Source organism: Nicotiana sylvestris, chromosome 6, assembly GCF_000393655.2.
Source record: "Nicotiana sylvestris chromosome 6, ASM39365v2, whole genome shotgun sequence".
Lineage (NCBI taxonomy): Eukaryota > Viridiplantae > Streptophyta > Magnoliopsida > Solanales > Solanaceae > Nicotiana > Nicotiana sylvestris.
The window spans coordinates 25,282,813-25,304,562 of record NC_091062.1 but is presented as its reverse complement, the minus strand read 5'-3'; the positions used below and the strand labels follow the sequence as shown (position 1 = coordinate 25,304,562).

At 37.2% G+C, this 21,750-nt stretch overlaps 1 protein-coding gene across 1 annotated transcript; it reads right to left on the bottom strand.

Annotated features, from left to right (window-relative positions):
* Positions 1 to 5,362: 5,362 nt before the first annotated feature.
* Positions 5,363 to 19,750, bottom strand: LOC104214332 (pentatricopeptide repeat-containing protein At2g20710, mitochondrial-like). Its single transcript, XM_070148175.1, has 2 exons — positions 19,621 to 19,750; positions 5,363 to 5,931 (listed from the first exon to the last, which is right to left on the bottom strand). The coding sequence occupies exons 1-2, from the start codon at positions 19,748 to 19,750 to the stop codon at positions 5,363 to 5,365; spliced, it is 699 nt and encodes a 232-aa protein (XP_070004276.1).
* Between the last annotated feature and the right edge of the window lie 2,000 nt (positions 19,751 to 21,750).

Below are 21,750 nucleotides of genomic sequence, written 5' to 3'. Positions count from 1 at the left end.
ACTAGCATACACGGAAAGAACGATTTCATTAGCAAGCCGTGCACTTTTCCACTTACTTAGGTGCTCGCACTTTTTCAATACCTTTGAATTTCTACATCGCCAACTTAAATGTAACCCTTGGCAGTGGGGTCCATTCCCATAAATGAAGAAGAAGAAGAAAAATAATTGTGATAAAGACTTCTAAGTCATTTTTGGCAGCCACCATTTTTGTTGAATCACTCAAATGAAGAGTTTGAATATTTCTTTCTTTTGATGTCACTGATGATATTTGTAGGGATATAGAATCTCTATAAATAGAGAGCTTCTGAGCCATTTGTAATACACCACATAGAAGGGGAAGCAACACAATAGTTGCAGAGAGTATTTCTCAGGCATTGTGAGAAATAGACTGTGTGGAGGAAAATAGAGAGTGAGCGATATTGTAGTGAGGTGAGAATATCAAAAGAGGGTTATTTCTTTTGAGTGTTGTAGTGGTCTTTGGAGTATTTTATTCTGACCTACAAAGTGTAAAATTTTTTACTATAGTTATATCAGTTGCTCCTCTCGGGGCCGTGGTTTTTCCCTTATTCAGAAGGATTTCCACGTAAAATCTTGGTGTCATTATTGCTGCATTTCTATTCTTGTTGATTTAACCATAACTTAGTGTTTCGCGTTTATCACTAATATCGTGAATATTATTTTTGCGGGTCTATTATTCCCAATAAGTAGTATCAGAGCCAAGGTTCTGTCTGAGTATGCTCTGTGGTTGCAGCACAGTTTGAACTTCCACATCAGAAAAGAATTACTTTGGTCTCCTAATATATAGTATTTATATTTGTGATAAATGATGGAAGCCAACACTAGTAGAATGATTACTTTGAATGACACAAATTATGTCATTTGGAAGGGCAAAATGGAAGATTTGCTCTATGTCAAGAATTTTCATCAACTTGCCTTCACCACTATAAAGCCTGATAATAAATCAGATGAAGAGTGGAATTTGTTACATAGGCAGGTTTGCGGCTTTATTAGACAGTGGGTTGACGATAATGTTTTGAACCATATTTCTGGGAAGACACATGCTCGGACCCTATGGGAGCACCTTGAAAGTCTGTATGCTCAGAAAACTGGAAACAACAAGATGTTTCTGATAAAGCAGATGTTGGATTTAAAATACCATGATGGTTCCCCGATGACAGATCATCTGAATAATTTTCAGGGGATCATAAACTAGTTATCTGCTATGGGCATTAAATTTGATGAAAAAATTCAAGGCCTGTTTCTACTTGGTTCCCTACCAGATTCTTGGAAAATTCTTAGAACTTCATTATCAAATTCTGCTCAGGGCGGTGTGATCTCTATGGATTTTGCCAAGAGCAGCCTTTTAAATGAAGAAATGAGAAGAAAATCTAAGGGTTCCTCCCCATTAGATGTTTTGGTGAATGACTCTAGGAGGAGAAGCAAGAATTGGGGTTCTCAAAATAGAGAATATAATATAAACAAATCCAGAAACAGACTTAAAGATATTGAGTGCTATCATTGCGGGAAGAAAGGGCACACAAAGAAGTTATGTCGGATTTTGAAAAAGGAGAATAGAACAAGGAAAACAAAAAAAAATTGCAATCGTGTGGCCACCGTCACTACAGAAGATCTTGTTACTGTCCTTGATGTGGATCTGATAAATATTGCTTGTGATGAGTCAAGCTGGGTTGTAGACAATGGTTCCGCATCTCATGTAACATCAACGAAGGAATTTTTCTCATCCTATACTCAGGGTGACTTTGGAACTTTGAGTATGGGTAATGAGACTGTATCTAGGGTGGCTGGTGTTGGAACGATTTGTTTGAAAACTAGTATTAGAACTAAACTAATTTTAAACAATGTAAAGCATGCACTTGATGTTCGTTTGCACTTGATCTGTTGGTATTTTGGATGATGACGGATATGTCAGTACCAATGGTGGTGGAAAGTAGAAGCTCACTAAGGGTTCCATAATTGTGGCTCGTGGGGAAAAACGTCGTGATCTATACTGGACTACGGCCTCTACCTATGTTGATATGGTGAATGTCGTTGAGAGCAATAGCTCTTCAACATTATGGCATAAAAAGCTTAGCCACATTAGCGAAAAAGGACTAAATATTCTGGCCAAGAAGAAATTATTGTCAAATTTTGAAAGTGCAAAATTAGAAAAATGTGAGCAATGCTTGGCTGGAAAACAAAAAAAGAGTTTCGTTCCAGTCTCATCCTCCTTCAAGAAAGACAGAGTTGCTTGAGTTGGTGCATTCAGATTTATGTGGTCCAATGAAGACAAGGACTTTGGGTGGTGCACTTTATTTTGCTACCTTTAATGATGATTGCTCAAGGAAAGTTTGGGTCTACATCTTGAAGATTAAAGACCAAGTATTGGGTGTCTTTAAGCAGTTTCAGGCTTTAGTTGAAAGAGAAACAGGAAAGAAGCTGAAGTGTATTCGTACTGATAATGGTGGTGAATATTGTGGACCGTTTGACGAATATTGGAAGCAACAGGGTATCAGACACCAAAAGACTCCTCCTAAGACTCCTCAGCTTAATAGTTTAGCAGAAAGGATAAAAAGGACCTTGATGAAAAGAGTCAGATGTTTGCTTTCTGAAGCAAAGTTGCCGAATTCCTTTTGGGGTGAGGCTTTATTGACCGCCGCACATGTTATGAATCTATCCCATGTGGTTGCTTTGAAAAGTGATGTTCCAAATAGAGTTTGGTAAGGCAAGGATGTTTCCTATGACCACTTGAAAGTGTTTGGTTGCAAAGCTTTTGTACATGTACCTAAAGATGAGAGGTCAAAATTAACTGCCAAGACAAGGCAGTGCATCTTCATTGGTTATGGCCTTGATGAGTTTGGTTACATGCTATATGATCCAATTGAGAAGAAGGTCATGAGAAGCCGTGATGTTATCTTCATGGAGGATCAAACCATTGAAGATATTAACAAAGCGGAGAAGCTAAAATCTCCAATTTCTGAAGGTTTAGTTAATCTTAATCAAGTTCCTCATACAAATGTGGATGACGTTGGTGGGCTCAATGATGATGGTGATGCCCAGAACCATACTCTAGATCAGCATATTGATGGTGATGGTGATAACAATGCTAATGCTGATGAGGTAAATGCTCCTACTCACGAAGCTGTGGATGAGTTAGATATTCTACTCAGGAGATCTTCTAGACCTCGTACTCCTTCCTTCCGTTATTCACCCAATGAGTATGTATTACTCACTGATGGGGGAGAACCTGAATGTTATGCGGAGGCCATAGAAGATGAGCACAAGGATCAATGGATTAAAGCCATGCAAGATGAGATGAAATCTCTGCATGAGAACCATACTTATGAGTTAGTGAAATTGCCTAAGGGCATGAGAGCTTTGAAGAACAAGTGGGTGTTCAAAGTTAAAGCTAAAGAACATAGTTTGAAACCCACATACAAAGCTAGATTGGTTGTCAAGGGATTTGGTCAAAGGAAAGGTATTGACTTTGATGAAATATTTTCTCCTGTCATGAAAATGTCCTCCATTCGGACAGTTCTTGGTTTGACTACCAGTCTTGATTTGGAGATTGAGCAGATGGATGTGAAGACTGCTTTTCTTCACGGTGACATAGAAGAGGAGATTTATATAGAACAACCTGAAGGTTTCAAGGCAAAAGGTAAAAAAAATCTTGTATGCAAACTTAAGAAGAGTCTATATGGATTGAAGCAAGCTCCCAGACAGTGGTACAAGAAGTTTGAGTCTGTTATGGGGGAGCAAGGCTACAAGAAGACTTTTTCAAATAACTGTGTGTTTGTACAAAGATTTTCTGATAATGATTTTATCATCCTCTTACTATATGTGGATGATATGTTGATTGTGGGCAGGAATGCTTCCAAGATTGACGAGTTGAAGAAACAGTTGAATAAGTCTTTTGCAATGAAAGATTTGGGTTATGCTAAGCAGATTTTGGGCATGAGAATTACTCGTTCGAGAAACGAAAGAAAGCTTTACTTGTCACAGGAGAAGTACATAGAACGTGTACTGGAGCGCTTTAATATGAAAAGTGCTAAGTTGGTTCGCACACCCCTTCCAGGTCATCTGAAGTTGAGCAAGAAGATGTGTCCTACAATAATGGAGGAAAAAGAGAGAATGGCCAAGATTTCTTATTCCTCTGTTGTCGGAAGTTTGATGTATGCAATGGCATGCACTCGACCTGATATTGCTCACGCAGTTGGTGTTGTGATCAGGTTTCTTGAAAATTCCAGAAAGGAATATTGAGAATCAGTCAAGTGGATACTCAGGTATCTAAGAGGTACTGTAGGAGAATGTTTGTGCTTTGAAGGATCTGATCCAATCTTGAAAGGCTATACAGATGCTGATATGACAGGTGACATTGATAACAGAAAATCCACTACTGGATATTTGTTTACATTTTCAGGGGAGCTATATCATGGCAATCTAAGTTGCAGAAGTGTGTTGCACTTTCAACAACTGAAGCAAAGTACATTGCTGCTACAGAAGCTGACAAGGAGATGATATGGCTCAAGCGGTTTTTTCAAGAGCTGAAATTGCATCAAAGGGAGTGTGTCGTCTATTGTGACATTCAAAGTGCAATAGACTTGAGCAAGAACTCCATGTACCATGCAAGAACAAAGCATATAGACGTGAGATATCATTGGATTCGTGAGCAGGTGGAGAACGAATCCTTACAGGTCAAAACGATTCACACGAGTGAAAATCCTACGGATATGCTAACCAAGATAGTACCAAGAGACAAGTTCGAGCTTTGCAAAAAACTTGTCGGCATACGCTCAAACTAGAAGTCCGGTGTTACTTCCTTCAGGTGAATGTGTCTGGAGGGGGAGATTTGTGGGGTCCATCCCCATAAATAAAGAAGAAGAAAAATAGATGTGATAAAGACTTCTAAGTCATTTTTGGCAACCACTGTTTTTGTTGAATTGCTCAAATTGAAGAGTTTGAATATTTCTTTCTTTTGATGTCACTGATTACATCTGTAGGGATATACAATCTCTATAAATAGAGAGCTTCTGAGCCATTTGTAATACACCACACAGAAAGAGAAGCAACACAATAGTTGCAGAGAGTATTTCTCAGGCATTGTGAGAAATAGACTATGCAGAGGAAAATAAAGAGCGAACGATATTGTAGTGAGGTGGGAATATCAAAAGAGGGTTATTTCTTTTGAGTGTTGTAGTGGTCTTTGGAGTATTTTACTCGGACCTACAAAGTGTAAAATTCCTTACTATAGTGATATCAGTTGCTCCTCTCAGAGCCGTGGTTTTTTCCTTATTCAGAAGGGTTTTCACGTAAAATCTTGGTGTCATTATTGCTGCATTTCTATTCTTGCTGATTTAACCATAAATTAGTGTTCCGCGTTTATCACTAATACCATGAATATTATTTTTGCGGGTCTATTATTTCCAACAGCGACTGTATAAGCATTCCATTCAATCAGCCGAGGATCTACTTCCATCTTCATCAAAGGCTTCTCCATCTCCTTAATATCTGGAACAGATGCATAAGCATTCAAGCAGATAGTATAGGAGAATGCATCACCAGTAATTCCCTTATCTTCCATCTCTAGCACCAATGAGTGTAGTTTCTGAAGGTCTCCCATTTTAACATAAAGGTTCATCATAATATTGTATGCCTCTACATTAGCATTCCCCGGATCCCTCATCTTTTGCATTGTACCTTCTGCTTTTCTCAATGATTTTGCATTAGTATAGCAATTCAAAAGAGCGACATACACACAAGAAGCTCTCAGATTTTCTGGGATGCTAAAGAAATACTTCTCTGCTGCTTCCAATCCATGAGCTTTTGATACCAAATACTGTCGGACTGCAACATCCCCAGGTAATAGATAAGGATGCTCGGAGTTGTCAATCCATTCATAAATCTGAGACAAAAATAAGAAGCAGGATATTGAACCTGGAGAGAGAACATAAACAAGGGGAAACGCCAAAAAAAAAAAAAAAAGTTTTGCTAGAACTAAGACCAACTGTTGCCATGGCTGAGTCAATTCTAGTTATTCAATCACTAGTTGCATATGTTAGTAAATAATGGCTCACAAACCTTTTATGTAGGTTTTTCAATACGAAACTCTATTTTAAAATTAGAAGAATCATGTCTGAATTGAATTTTTTTTTACATGATTTGACCCTCTTATTCTAAATCCCCGAAAGACCAACATATTCAAGAGGTAGCAAATGGTGGATTGGGTCAGAATAGGTTGAATTAATGAACAGGTCATAACCAACTCGTTCAAAGTTTGTTTGGATCAAACAATTGGACATAACCCAATCCGCCCAACATGACGTAACTCATCTCCTTTTTTATTTTTCTCGAGTAAATTCCAAATCCCAAGTTTTAATTTGTGATAGAAAAGGTACCTCGATTTACTATTTGTATATGTTATTTTGTTATTATATAAATAAAGATACAACAACAACAATAAACCCAGTCAAATTCCACAACAAGTACGGTCTGGGGAGGATAGTGTGCACGCAGATCTTACTTCTACCTTTGGAAAGATTGAGAAATCGTTTCCGATAGACTCTCGACTCAAGGAAAGAAGCAAAAAGAGGTAGTAACATAGGTAATCACAACAACAAGACAAGATGGCAAGATATATAAACAAAGACGAAAGAAGCAACATTTAGTGGTAAAAATTAGGAGTGAGAAAATATGAGAATAATGTTAATACTACTGGTATATACAAAGGACGCACTTGACTACTTACTAACCTTCTACCCTAATTCGCAACCTCCACACGCTACTATCTTGTAATAATTGCAATAAATTAAGAATTTGAATTCTATTTGAACTTTAATTACTAATTAATGATTAGAAATAAGATATTATTTATTATTAATAGAATTTGAAATTCTTAGTATAGATCTAAGTATCTATATATCTAAATCTAACTGAGTATGTATAATTAGTGCAAAGAAGGTAGAATTGTAGAACTAAATAAATGGACTTATTTTTTATGTCCTTATACTCATTATGCTTAGCATTGAATACACTGAGTATTCACCTTATCATGATCCCAAATCAATGATGGGGTCTGTTTGGCGCCTCCTAAATGGGCATCCAAATTGGACCGAACTTATTATCATCCTACGGTTCCCTAAAAGTTATAGAATAAGACATCAATTTCTGAGAAGGATCAATTTTTCTGATTGTACGATGAACTACTTTGAAAAACATTGCCATGAACTTCCAATTCCCAAGTTTCTCTTTTCAGTGGCAAAGATTACGGAGAATCTCCATTTCTTGTAACTCCTTTACGACATTGTTCCAACATGGATTAAAGATATTCTAAAGATCAATTAAATTTTTATATTTTAAGACCCTAAAAGTCTGTTATTTTGACCCTCAAGCCGTCATTTTTAGTCTAAAAATGTGTGTGTATATATATATATATATATATATATATGCTCCATTTTTGTAACATGAATTATGAGTTAATGAAAGTTTGATAATGAAGTTAATATCTTGTCCTAATGAATCTTATGATCCCTATGCCAACTTGTTTCAGTTGGTTAAGAATCCCCTGCTCTCAATAGAAAATGATTAGTGAAAGTAACTAAGAAAGCTAAAATCTCTTTTTGAAGTCATTATTTATGTGGTTCCAGTTGCATTTCGACCCATTCAGTAACACTTTTTGACCCAATTGATTGATGAGGAATTTACATAGAATACAACTCTTTAAAGACTTAGTTATATTTTTTACAACTGCTTTAATAAAATTACTTTTAGTATAACTTATTTTAAAATGAGCACTTTTTAATTAAATTATATACAACTTTTTAATTCCTAAAATCTCTCTTGATATTCTCTCTCACTTAAAAATATCTCTTTCTGATTCTCACGTATCTATCATTATCAATTTACCCCCAATCTCTCAAATAAAATATACTCCATGATTTCATAACGCATATCCCCTTTTTGCGTGATTTCTCCATGATTCTCACGTATATCTCCTTTTTGTATCGAGATAATATATATGTGTAGAGGCCGATTCATAGAAAACATATTGCTCTACCCAAGTTTTTTTGACAATGTATTATTTTATATTATATATACTATATATTGTGTTATTGTATATATTTATCATATATACATTATATCTGTTTCCCCAAATTTGCTTCTTCTTTATCACTCTATCAGCAAAATGTATTTACTTCTCCCAAGTTTTTAAATAACGTATTTTCATATATATATATATATATATATATATATATATATATATATATTGTATATAAATATTGAACTGGAAAAAAAAGAACTATTATTAACAACTGTACTATACACAGTATAATATATACATATACTATGTATTACTGTATATTTTCTTTGAGTTTTTCATACCTAAAACATATCCTTATATATCTCTCTTGAGATTATCCCTCACCTAAAACGCATCTATCCATATTAAGTTTTCCTCAATTTTTCCATTAAAGGATTCGAGTATATCCCAATGTCCTAAGCGTCTTCCCCATTATTAAAAAATATATCCCATGTATACTAATAATAAATATAGTATATAATATATTTTATAGCATAAACTAATATGAAAATGTATAGAAGTATACAATACAACATACCTTCAATGTATAGTATCACTTTACTTCATCTAATGTATACATTGAGGGGGGAAAAACTAAGGTATACTACTAATAAATACCGTATATAATATATGATATAATATAAACCTATATGACATTGGTATAAGTATACAATACTGTCACACCTCCTTTTTATCCCTCCAAAAGATAATGCGTGTTATGGATTGTGCATTAAAGAGTTTTTCCAATTAAAGTGAGAAACTTGAGTATGGATTATTTTATTTACAGAGTCGCCACTTGGAATTGATTTTTAGGTGTTCCAAGTCACTTTTTATTTGAATCCCTAGTCAAAGGAAGGTTTGACTCTATTTTTTATCGATCTGCAAAAATAAAGTTCGGGTAAGGAATTCTGTTGACCGGGGAGAAGGTGTAAGGCATTTCCGAGTCCCGTGGTTCTAGCACGGTCGCTTTATTGACCACATTTGGCTTAAGTTAATTTTGGATAAATTGTGATTTATTTGATTTTCAATATTTTATCTATCCGCTTTTATTTATTAAAATTGTTGAAGAGTGATTTGAACAATATTAAATTGTCCTAACCGCACCGCGCGAGCGAATGTGCGATCGAGACGAATTTTATTAATTTTATCATAATAGCACTACGCAAGCGAATCCGCAGTCATGACAAAAATTAATACTACGTTGTTATTTTTTTATTTTTTTGAAGAATTAAAAACATTTTGAGAAAGTTAACTAAAAAAAACTATCATGCTACGCAAGCGAGTCCGTGAATAAAAAAGTTAGAATGCGCCTACTAGTTGCCTAGTAGTTCAACTAATTAATGAAAAGAAAATATGTTAATTAATTAGTAACGGAAATCTGATTTTTATTATTATTTTCTAGCCTTATTATTGGTAAAATTATGCAAATAAATGTTGGACCAACTCAATCTATTTTAAAGAAATAGGCCAACTTCTTGTTAAAGGAGAAATGTGTCAGCTTAAGGATTTTAGAAGATGTGATAACTATTTATTTATTTCTTAGAAGAAAGAGAAAAAAATGGGCCACCTAGCTTAGCTTTGCATTGGGCCTAAAGAATTGAGTTTTTTACTCAAATTCTTTGTTTGCTAAAACATTCAACCTTTTTCCACACCCCTTTATCTTTATTCCGTTTTATTTATTATTTGACTCCTAATTAGTTTACTGATTTATGTCCACTCAATACAATGACTAAAGGTACAATAACAACATAAACACTTAATAAAAATAAATAATAAAATGAACTACATATGAAATAAACCTTCATTTATATATATATACTCCTGGAATGAAAATATTGTTAACATATACTTCTTTCAACTTTCAGTATAAGAAACTTACTTCCAACACCAATTCTAAGAAAAGATAAATTAAACTAATGTTACTTTGTTGCAACTTGTAGCCAAGTAGACATTGTCACACCTCCTTTTTCGCCGGCGCCACCCAAAGGGGTGCGGAAGGGAGTTTTTTGCAATTAAAGGACAATCGAAATGGGATTTATTTATTTTATTCAGAGTCGCCACTTGGAAAATTTAGGGTGTCCCAAGTCACCAATTTAATTCCGAATCGAGGAAAATATTCGACTTTCCAAATGAAGTCTGCGAACCAGAAATTCTAAGCAAGGAATTCTGTTGACCTGAGGGAAGATGTTAGGCACCCCCCGAATCCCGTGGTTCTAGCACGGTTGCTTAAACTGTTGTAATGGCTAAAATATCTGATTTTAAAACATGTTCAAAAACTATAGTGCAATTTCAACTTTTAACCGCTTTTATTGTTATTATTATTTTTATAGAGAATTGCAACATCGTGAAAATATATCTCGAACCACGTCACATCAATGTACCCGTGGTTATCGACATATTTCGACTCTGTTGAGATTTGGATTTGGGTCACATAAATGTGCACCCGAGTTTTAAGAAAATTAAATTATTAAAATCGCGCCTAAAGCGACTAGCGTATCATTTACTTTGGGTAGGGCCGTGAGAGTTTGCTAAACGGTCCATTCCGAAATCTAAGCAATTTTTAAAGTAAATATTTACCGAGGGCCCCGCAATTTTTATATCTTTACTCGGCGAGGCTCATCTCATTCTTTTTAAAAGAACGGTCCTAAAGTGACTACATTTCTATTTAGGTTGTTCTCTAAAATAAAAGAAAATAATCCTAGTTAATTACATGCTAAAAAAAACGTAACATATTAATTGCTAGATTAAGACAAATGTTATTGGAAGAGAAGATTACTAAAATTGAAATTATAAATAAAATACAACATCGACAAATAACATATTCAAAAAAAACTAATTAACCTATAGCTAGGTTAAACTCGCATGGTTAGACGAATTGATTCATTGGAACTAAATGCTTTTCAACTATTTGAAACTAAACCCACCTTAATTACTGATGCTTACAAAAGTTTGTTGAAGCTAACTCGTTAACTTGGATAACCTATTGGATTAAGGTTCTTATCCTTTCTACATTGAATCGCGCTTCAAATATGTCGAGCCTACGGATTCTATAAAATTAATGTCCTTTTTATTTCTGCCTAAAACTGGCAGAACTAAACCTATTCAAACAATTACCCCTTCAAACCAAACAAATCCCCTTTTTAAACAAACGAGCTGCCTGAACCAAACATTAATACCTAATTCACACAATTAGTCCAAATTTATGCCTTAACTAGGTTTATCAGCAGGTTCACGATTAACTTGTTATTTCAGACTGATGCCGGCTCCAATTAGGATTACCTAAACTTGTTTAATTCCAATAACTCAATATACTTAATTCGAAATGAAATAGAATTCTAACTAACATACACTGAAAAACTATTAATAGTTTACAAATTACAGTTTATAATCAAAAGAAAATAGTTCTAGCCAAATATAAATTCCATCGTCCATGTTCTTAATTTGAATTACAAAGATAGATTATACATCTGCCTATCATTTGACTATTAAACATGCAAATACAAATTAAATACTTGACTACTTGAGTATTTCTTTTCACTACAACAGCCGCATCACAATGATTCGAAAGTGTACCTGATAGTAGAAACAGAAGAAGAAAGTGAAGATCAGTAGACCAGTAGCTAACAACAGCGACAATCAGCACCAAGCAGTACAACAACAACCAGTAAACCCAGCTCAAACAAAACTGAAAACCCAGCAGTACCAAAATGAAACACAGACAGATGCAAGGAAATAATAGTTTCTGATTTTCAAATACTTAAGAAAACAGCCTGACAACTCTTAGTGCAAAAGTTCAAACTCAACACTCTAACTCTTAATGTAAAAGTTTTGATTTTTTTTTGAATTTGTTTCCTCTCCTTTTTCCAGTCTTTTTCTTCTTCTGACTCCTCCCCTCTTTATACAATTTGCCCGACCTTTCTTCCTTTCAAAAAATCAGAATTCCCCACTAAAAATCTGCTCTTTTTTACTTTAAATCCCACTAAGGAAGCCTTTTTCCTGATTTTCAGCCCCCTCATTCCCTCTTGTTCCCCATTAATGTATTAATTAATACCCCCATTAACAAAGCACTAACACTAAAATATTATCCTAACTGTTTTATTCCCAAATTTCCCCTGAAAACCCTTAATATTACTGCCCTCCTAACACAAATACTACTGCATTACAACTTTTAATTCTGAAACTCTGTTTAATCTAACAGTTATCTAAGATTATTTCTGGCTAACAGCTATAACCAATTCAGATTATTCAACTCAAACAACATTTCACACTAGGACTCAAATCAGATTGAGTAGCATCAGAATAGGGATCAAGAAATAGCTATATTGGATTAACTAGAATAACAATTGTCATATATACACAAATCCTAGATACAGAACATTGTAAACACATTGAACGGAAATATATGAAGAGAAAAGGGATCAAACACAACATACATGAGACCACTGGAAAACCATGAACAACAGAATGCCGAAAAACTATATGAACGACCTAATCAACGAAGCTTAACTGATCGATTATATATTACAATCAACACTTGAACAAATCAGAAACAACGAAATAGGCAATTCGGGTAATTTCAGGGGTATTGATAGAAACATAGATTAACCGGAAACTAATTAATCGACGCAACTTATTAATCGATTACACAAATTATAACACATAACAATTATAGCAAACATAAACAAATGAAAGATTTGGACAAAAATAAAAAGTCCACTGAAGATGAGCAGAATTAACTGATAGAAGATGGAAAATTAATAAAACTACACTAAACAGATACATAGATAAACAAAAATCATAAATATAGAATAAAAGAAAAAGGAAAATACCTCAGAAATATTCTGACCCAGGTTCGAACTTGAATTTGGACACTTCGAGGTCGAACAGTCTTTAATCGAAGTATTCTCAATTGAGAATACCTCGATTAAGGTCTATTAGACCCCAATCTTTTATTTAATTTTGGACAGATTCCATGATTTGGAATTTTAGGGTTCTTGAGGGTCTGATTTGGGGCTTGATCATTTCTGGTTAGATTCGAACCAAACCAAGTTTGGTTTGGTTACGAGCGAGGTCAGGAGAGTGACTGGTGTGATTTTGGGGTACGTTAGGGTAGTTTTAGGTTTTGCTCGAATCTTCAAATGAAGATTTGAGCAGTTCCAGGAAGATTTGACCTATGCTACTACCGGATCCATGACGAGGATGGTCAGGAGAAACCATGGTGTTGATTTGGAATCCATCGGAGAAGGTTGGGTTTTCAGACCAAACTTTGATCGAAGATTCGAGACGTTGGGGCCTGATTCGAAGGAAACTAACATCAGATCTGGAAATAGGATGTCGTGGGGAAGCTATGGTGTTAAGGTGGTGGCCGACGGCGTAGTTGCCGCCGGGTTTCAGGTGAAGGGGAGCTAAGGCGGCTAGGGTTTGGGGTCTGTCGACGATGAACAGGAAGCGGAGGGGGGGGGGTGTTTGGTTTGGGGGTGGGGTAAGGATTTGGGCTTATATAGTGAGGGGTTGTTTTGATCTTAACCGTTAGATCTATTAAGATCAATGGTCAGGATGAGAGGGGTTAAACTTACACGGTGTCGTTTGGTTTAAACAGGGGTATGGGTTGTCCCGGGGGAAGGGGCGAATTGGATCGGGTCATGGGGAGGCCTTGAATCGTTGGATCAAAGAAAGTGGGTGGCTCAGATTGAACACTTGAAACAGTGTCGTTTCAAACCAAACCAGGGCTGCACTGAACCGTTTGATTTGTTCGATCAACAGCTCAGATTGAAGGGTGACGAAACGGGGTAGTTTCCTCATCATACTGCGTCGTTTCGTTCGTCTCTGAGACCAGCTGGTCTGGATTGGGTCAGGGATGAGTTTTGGGCCTGAATTTCTCCTGTCCCAATCCGAATTTCCTTTACACTTACCCGTTTTCCATTTTTCTTTAACTACAAAAAATTAAACAAAAATCCTAAATAAATTGTAAAATCCAGAAAATAAAATTACACACATATTTTTTAACACCTATAATAATTAACACATAAATTAATCATTTAAATAAAATCAACACAATGGCAAGAAATACATATGTATATTTTTGTGATTTTCTTTTAATCAAATTATGGTTAATTAATTCCTAAATATATATTTTTCTTTTATTTTAATTTATCCTTTTATATAAACCAATGATTAATTAATTATAAAAATGCAACATTAATTCCTAAATGCACATGTATCTATATTACTATTTTTTATGTATTTTTCTTTAATTAGAATAAAATAAACATGCACAGATAAAATGCCACGAAAATTCAAAATCGTATACAAAGAAAAATTATTTATGATTTCTTTTGGAGTAGTTCTTGTGAGGCAAAAATCACGTGCTCACAGCTGCCCCTCTTTGTCCGAAAACATGAAGAGTTTTCGTACAAAGATAAAGTGAGCGGATACGAGCGATTTTTGCCCGTTGGAATACTCCGTGTGAAGCATTTTTTGAAAAAGATTTAACTGAACCTTTGCTTCAAAGGTTTCCTACATATCCCTGGCTAAAAGGGAATCAGGTTAATGTAGTTCGGGAAGTTTTGGTAGCTGGGACTACGATGGAACTGCTTTTTACTGTTATTGCTGTTGCTACTGCCTCCCGATCTCCTTATTACACCGTGCCAAAAGAAAATAAGAAGCTAGACTAAGCTAGAAATTACAAAATCTTATCTGTCTTCCCCTTGCTCTGGTTGCATCGCTTTTGTCGGCTTGTGTTTTCTCCGGTGCCTTTCTTTCGAAAACTGCTGGGGATGACACTGGCCTTTTGCCTTTTTGAGCATAAGTTTTATTATTCCGTTCTGTCTGCTAGGGACACTGCTTCCTACATTAAAGCTTGTTATGCTGGGGATCTTTGTTGTACTCCTCCTTATTACTGACTTCTGTTTGATCTTGAAATGTACTCCTCTGTTCTGCAGGCGGGCTCCTGACTTCAACATCTTCTTCAAAATTTTAACACCTCCATTCTCCAGGCGGGTTCCTGACTTCTTCAACTTCCTCAAAATTTTAACACCTCCATTCTCCAGGCGGGCTCCTGACTTCTTCAACTTCCCAAAATAATCCAGCCTCCATTCTTCAGGCGGGCTCCTGACTTCAATAACTTCTTAAATTCTAACACCTCCATTCTCCAGGCGGGCTCCTGACTTCTTCAACTTCCCAAAATAATCCAGCCTCCATTCTCCAGGCGGGCTCCTAACTTCAACAACAACTCCGAAAAATAACACCTCCATTCTCCAGGCGGGCTCCTGACTCCAACTTAAAATATAACAACCTCCGTTCTACAGGCGGACTCCTGACTTCGACAACTTTTCAAAATAATTCAGCCTCCATTCTCCAGGCGGGCTCCTGACTTCAACAACTTTCTCAAAATAATTCAACCTCCATTCTCCAGGCGGGCTCCTGACTTCAACAACTTTCTCAAAATAATTCAACCTCCATTCTCCAGGCGGGCTCCTGACTTCAACAACTTTCTCAAAATAATTCAGCCTCCATTCTCCAGGCGGGCTCTTGACTTCAACAACAACTCCGAAAAATAACACCTCCATTCTCCAGGCGGGCTCCTGACTGCAACTTAAAATATAATAACCTCCGTTCTACAGGCGGTCTCCTGACTTCGACAACTTTTCAAAATAATTCAGCCTCCATTCTCCAGGCGGGCTCCTGACTTCAACAACTTTCTCAAAATAATTCAGCCTCTATTCTCCAGGCGGGCTACTGACTTCAACAACTTTCTCAAAATAATTCAGCCTCTATTCTCCAGGCGGGCTCCTGACTTCAAAAACAACTCCGAAAAATAACACCTCCATTCTCCAGGCGGGCTCCTGACTCCAACTTAAAATATAACAACCTCCGTTCTACAGGCGGGCTCCTGACTTCAACAACTGCTTCCTTCAAAATTAGTGTTTTATTCCTCTGAAAATTGCTGGGGATAACACCGATATTTTATTTCATCAATGTGTCATTTTCCTTCTTCAAAGACTATTCCTTTAAAGCTGGTGCTTTCACTTCCCTGAAACCTCCCGGGAATAACACTGTTGGGGAATTATCTTCCTCCTTTTAACTATGGTGGGGATGATATTGATTCAAAGGCCATTGCTTTTACAACTTTGGGTTATCTTGCTTCTTCCAAGATTGCTTTTCTTTTAAAACTTATATCTCCCTTCTTGTATACTGCTGGGGATTTTATTTTCTTCAAAACTTGTGTTATCTACTCTCTTTCCCAAATGGCTATCTGATTTTAAGAAAATTTTCATAATGAGAGAAAATTTTCTACCCCAGTTTAATAATCCCCTTTGTGACCCTGTCTTCCTGTGTCAATAATATTTCCTTTCCCTGCTTTAAATCAAAGAAAAATTTGTTAGTTTAAAACGTGGTGAGCGATCGTGCTACTTCTGCTGGAGATGGTTTTCCCCTTTTTCTTTTCCCTGCTTTGTACAAAACTTGCTGGGGATGATATTCCTGCTGGGGATGGTTTTTTCTTTTCTCTTCCTTCCCCGCTCTGTGTTGTCCGACTATTGTGGAACCTGGTCGAGAATCTGTCAGAGTTGTTACTGTATCTCGCAAATCTGCTGGGGATCCTCTTGGAGTTTGATCCATAACTTCCTTTGGAAATTTGGGCCTCTTAGGATCTAGACCCATTCATCATTTGGTCTTGCGACAAACTTCTTTTCGCTTTGTCGCCTTATCTTTGGCTTGTCCTATTCGCAGTTTGCCTTGCACCATTTTGGAAACTAGTAGTAAGCTTTGAAAATCCTTTTCAAAAAATATACTGTTGGGGAAATAAAGTCTTTTAAACTAAGAAATGAAAAAGTGATAATTTTAGAAGATAGAAAAAGAAGAAGTATTTCTGAACAAATGCTGGGAAAAAGGAAAGAAAAGAAATTATCTGAATGATATAACCAATCCCAATGATCATGTCGTGCATTCCGTATTGATCAACCCAGTCTATTCGTATCAATCAATCTTTCGGATGGCCTCATCTCACTGGGGATAAATAAATACTCAACTTTTGCCAAATGTGGAATCTTTCCGCCAATCTTGCCTTGTTGCCTCATAGTGCCCTTCGAGGGGTTTTCACTAATAAGACTCTCTCATTTCTCTCAACTCCCGTCGCCTTATGATGCCTGTGAAGGTTTTCACCGATAAGACTCTCTCATTTTATTTTATTTTTTTAGCTGGGGATTGGAGTGTTGTCGATATGACGCTCTTTGTTGGGGATTCTTTCGACTATCAATTCATTTCCAATTTATGATCCTCTTCTCTACTGGGGATCAAAGTGTCATTCCCGACTTCCGTTTGCATGAACTTGGCACTTCTCGGATACTGATCGGGAGGTCTTTTTTGGACATCAATATGGTTTTTTTGTGTATGGCTAAAAGGAAAAGGGGTATCAAAAGTTTAAGATAATTTGGAGGGGTGAAACAGTACAACTATTGGAATCAAACTCTCTTTTCAAAATTATAAACACAACTTCTGCCCCAATTCTTCTTGCTTGGGGATTTTTATTTTTTGTTGCACTATGACCGAGCCGTGAGGCGCCTACGTATCCTCTTTGAGGAATCAGGTCAAACGTAGTTCCCAATTCCTTTGTTTTTCTTGTGATTTTTCTTTTGTCTTTATTATTGTTTTTCTCTCTTTTTATCTTTTATTTCAATTACTGACTCCAAAAGAGGGATAAGACTCAAAAGGGTAAGCAAAGGTTAGAGTGTTTTGATAGAAGAAAGAATTGCCTCCGTCATTTCATTCTCCGATAAATGCCAACCACAAACAAATGACAATTACAATCAAAAAGAGATCATACATAATATCTCTTAACTGCGTCGGAATTGATAGCCATGTCGACGCATTTCCCTTCGATATCTGTTAAACATAAAGCACCATTGGACAACACTCTGGTTACAATGAATGGTCCTTGCCAATTCGGAGCGAACTTGCCCTTTGCTTCTGCTTGGTGTGGCAGTATTCGTTTCAACACTTGTTGCCCCACTTCAAATTTTCTGGGGCGCATCCTCTTGTTGTAGGCTCTTGCCATTCTCCTTTGATATAACTGGCCATGACACACAGCTGCCAATCTCTTTTCATCAATCAAGTTCAACTACTCCAAACGGGTTTTGACCCACTCGTCATCATCAATCTCAGCCTCAGCGACAATTCGAAGGGATGAAATTCAATTTCCGCCGGTATTACTGCTTCAGTTACATATACCAACAAATAAGGGGTTGCACCTACTGAAGTCCGGACGGTAGTACGTTAACCCAACAATGCAAATGGTAATTTTTCATGCCATTGCCTGGATCCTTCTACCATCTTCCTCAGTATCTTTTTGATGTTCTTGTTGGCTGCTTCAACAACTCCATTCACCTTGGGACGATATGGTGTGGAATTACGGTGTGTAATCTTAAACTGTTCACATAATTCTTTCATCAAATTGTTGTTAAGATTAGCACCATTATCCGTGATGATCACTTTTGGGACCCCAAATCTACAGATGATATGGGAGTGAACAAAATCCACCACTGCTTTCTTGGTTACTGACTTGAAAGTTTTAGCTTCAACCCACTTAGTAAAATAATCGATGGCCACCAGAATGAACCTATGACCGTTAGTAGCTGCCGGCTCAATAGGTCCAATGACATCCATGCCCCATACAACAAATGGCCATGGTGCTGACATTGCACGCAATTCTGTCGGCGGAGAATGAATAAAATCTCCGTGTATTTGACATTGATGGCATTTCCGCACGAAATTGATACAATCATGCTCCATAGTGAGCCAATAATACCCTGCTCGAAGAATCTTCTTCGCCAATACATATCCGCTCATATGTGGCCCACAAACTCCAGCATGTACCTCTGTCATAACTGTCGTGGCTTGACTGGCGTCTATATATCTCAGCAATCCCAAATATAGGGTTCTTTTGTACAACACTCCTCCACTGAGGAAGAAACCATTTGACAATCGCCGAATGGCTCTTTTTTGATCTCTGGTGGCCTGCTCCGGGTATATCCCCATCCTAAGGTACTCTTTGACGTCATAAAACCATGGCTCGCCATCCACTTTTTCCTCTATCATGTTGCAATAGGCATGCTGATCACGAACCTGGATGTGCAACGGGTCAACATAAATTTTGTCTGGGTGGTGCAACATTGATGCTAAAGTGGCCAATGCATCGGCAACCTCATTGTGAACTCTTGGGATGTGTCTGAACTCTACTGATCGAAATCGCTTGCTCAGATCGAGCAAACATTGTCGATATGGTATGAGCTTCAAATCCCGTGTTTCCCATTCACCCTGAATCTGATGCACCAGGAGGTCCGAGTCCCCCAAGACCAAGACATCCTGGACATCCATGTCTGCAGCTAATCACAAACCCAAAATGCATGCCTCATACTCAGCCATGTTGTTGGTATAATAGAAACGCAGTTGAGTTGTAACAGGATAATGACGTCCTGTTTCAGAAATAAGCACCGCTCCTATTCCAACTCCCTTCGCATTTGCGGCTCCATCAAAGAAAAGCTTCCAACCTGGTTCCTTAGGTAATTCCAACTCATCTATATGCATTACTTCCTCGTCAGGAAAATATGTCCTTAACGACTCGTATTCCTCATCAACAGGATTCTCAGCCAAGTGATCTGCCAACGCTTGGGCCTTCATGGCTGTCCTCGTCACATAGACGATGTCAAACTCCGTGAGTAATATTTGTCATTTTGCTAACCTTCCTGTGGGCATAGGCTTCTGGAAAATATACTTTAGCGGATCCAAGCAGGAAATGAGATAAGTAGTATATGAGGATAAATAATGCTTCAATTTCTGGGCCACCCAAGTTAGGGCGCAACATGTCTTCTCGAGTTGAGTGTACTTAACCTCATATACTGTAAACTTCTTGCTGAGATAATAGATGGCTTGCTCTTTTCTTCCTGTAATGTCGTGTTGCCCCAACACGCATCCAAATGAATTCTCTAAGACCGTTAGATAAATAATTAACGGTCTCCCTAGCTCCAGGGGAACCAATACGGGTGGATTTGATAAATATTCTTTGATCTGGTCGAATGCCTCCTGGCATTCCGCCGTCCATCCTACCGCGGCATCCTTCTTCAACAACCGAAAAATGGGTTCACAGGTTGCTGTGAGTTGAGCAATAAATCTGCTGATGTAATTCAACCTCCCCAACAGACTCATTACTTCTGCCTTGTTCTTCGGCGGTGGCAAATCTTGGATAGATTTGATCTTTGACGGGTCCAACTCAATACCCCGCCGACTGATAATGAAACCTAAAAGCTTCCCAGATGGAACACCAAATGCACATTTGGCCGGGTTGAGCTTAATATCATACCTTCGAAGTCTTTGAAAGAACTTCCTTAGGTCTGCTACGTGGTCTTCCTGATGCTTGGACTTTATGATCACATCGTCTACGTACACCTCAATTTCTTTGTGGATCATGTCATGAAACACAGTGTTCATTGCTCTCATGTATGTTGCCACAACATTCTTCAAACCAAATGGCATTACCCGGTAGCAATAAGTTCCCCACGATGTAATGAAGGCTGTCTTTTCCGCATCTTCCTCATCCATCAGAATCTGATGATACCCAACATAGAAATCTACAAAAGATCTGATCTCACGTCTGGCACAATTGTCAATCAAGATATGGATGTTGGGTAAAGGAAAGTTGTCCTTTGGGCTTGCCCTGTTCAGATTGCGGTAATCGACACACACCCTGATCTTTCAATCTTTCTTTGGCACCGGCACCACATTAGCCAACCAATCAGGATATCGAGTGACACGAATAACCTTTGCTTGCAGCTGCTTGGTTACTTCCTCTTTGATCTTCACACTCATATCTGTTTTGAACTTCCTCAATTTCTGCTTGACGGGAAGGCATGTCGGATCAGTGGGTAATTTATGAACCACTAAGTCTGTGCTTAACCTTGGCATGTCATCATACGACCATGCAAAAACATCTTTGAACTCAATAAGTGTTTTGATCAATTCCTCTCTGATATTTGGTGCAATGTGGATGCTTATTTTAGTTTCTCTGATATCGCCGACATCTCCTAAATTGATGGCTTCTGTGTCATTTAAGTTGGGTTTGCATTTTTCTTCAAACTGGCTTAACTCCCTGTTTATTTCCTCGAATGCTTCATCCTCATCGTATTCCGATTCATTATCATAATCGACCTCTTGTAGGGTTAGCTCGGAATTAGATTGATCTTTTAGACTAGGTTGAAGATCCGTTGTGCATGCCATGTCATTAGAACCAGTATGAAAAGAACTATTCACAAAAAGAAATGAAGGAAAACAAAATTAAAAATAAGAATAAAATAAGAAATAAAGAAGAAACTTTTTGTTTTATTGAATTATGGGATAACAAGGTTTCACACTTTATTGAACACAATAAAATAAAGAATCTGGATTACAACCCTGGAATAATCCAGAAAACATAAAAGGAAAATCAGAGCCAACTACCAGGACTCCCTCCAAGTAGGAAGAGGAGTAGCTATCCAATTGTTGACCTTGACCTTAGGACCCAGAAACTGTATGTCTGCATTACTGGAACCCTCTCCAGCTTCTATCATGTTGACATCTGCGAACGTTCTTTCAAAGCCCTCATTCAAATCTCCATCTAGCCCGATCAGAGGTCCGAGAACTTCCGG

What these genes read in the sequence shown, in the direction of transcription:
- LOC104214332 (XM_070148175.1), bottom strand. Translation starts at nt 19,750, where the DNA reads ATGAAGGCCCAAGCGTTGGCAGATCACTTGGCTGAGAATCCTGTTGAT. An exon ending in GGAATTACCTAAGGAACCAG is followed by an intron (nt 5,932 to 19,620) that starts GTTGGAAGCTTT and finishes TTCTCTCTCCAG; the next exon opens with GTTCAATATCCTGCTTCTTA.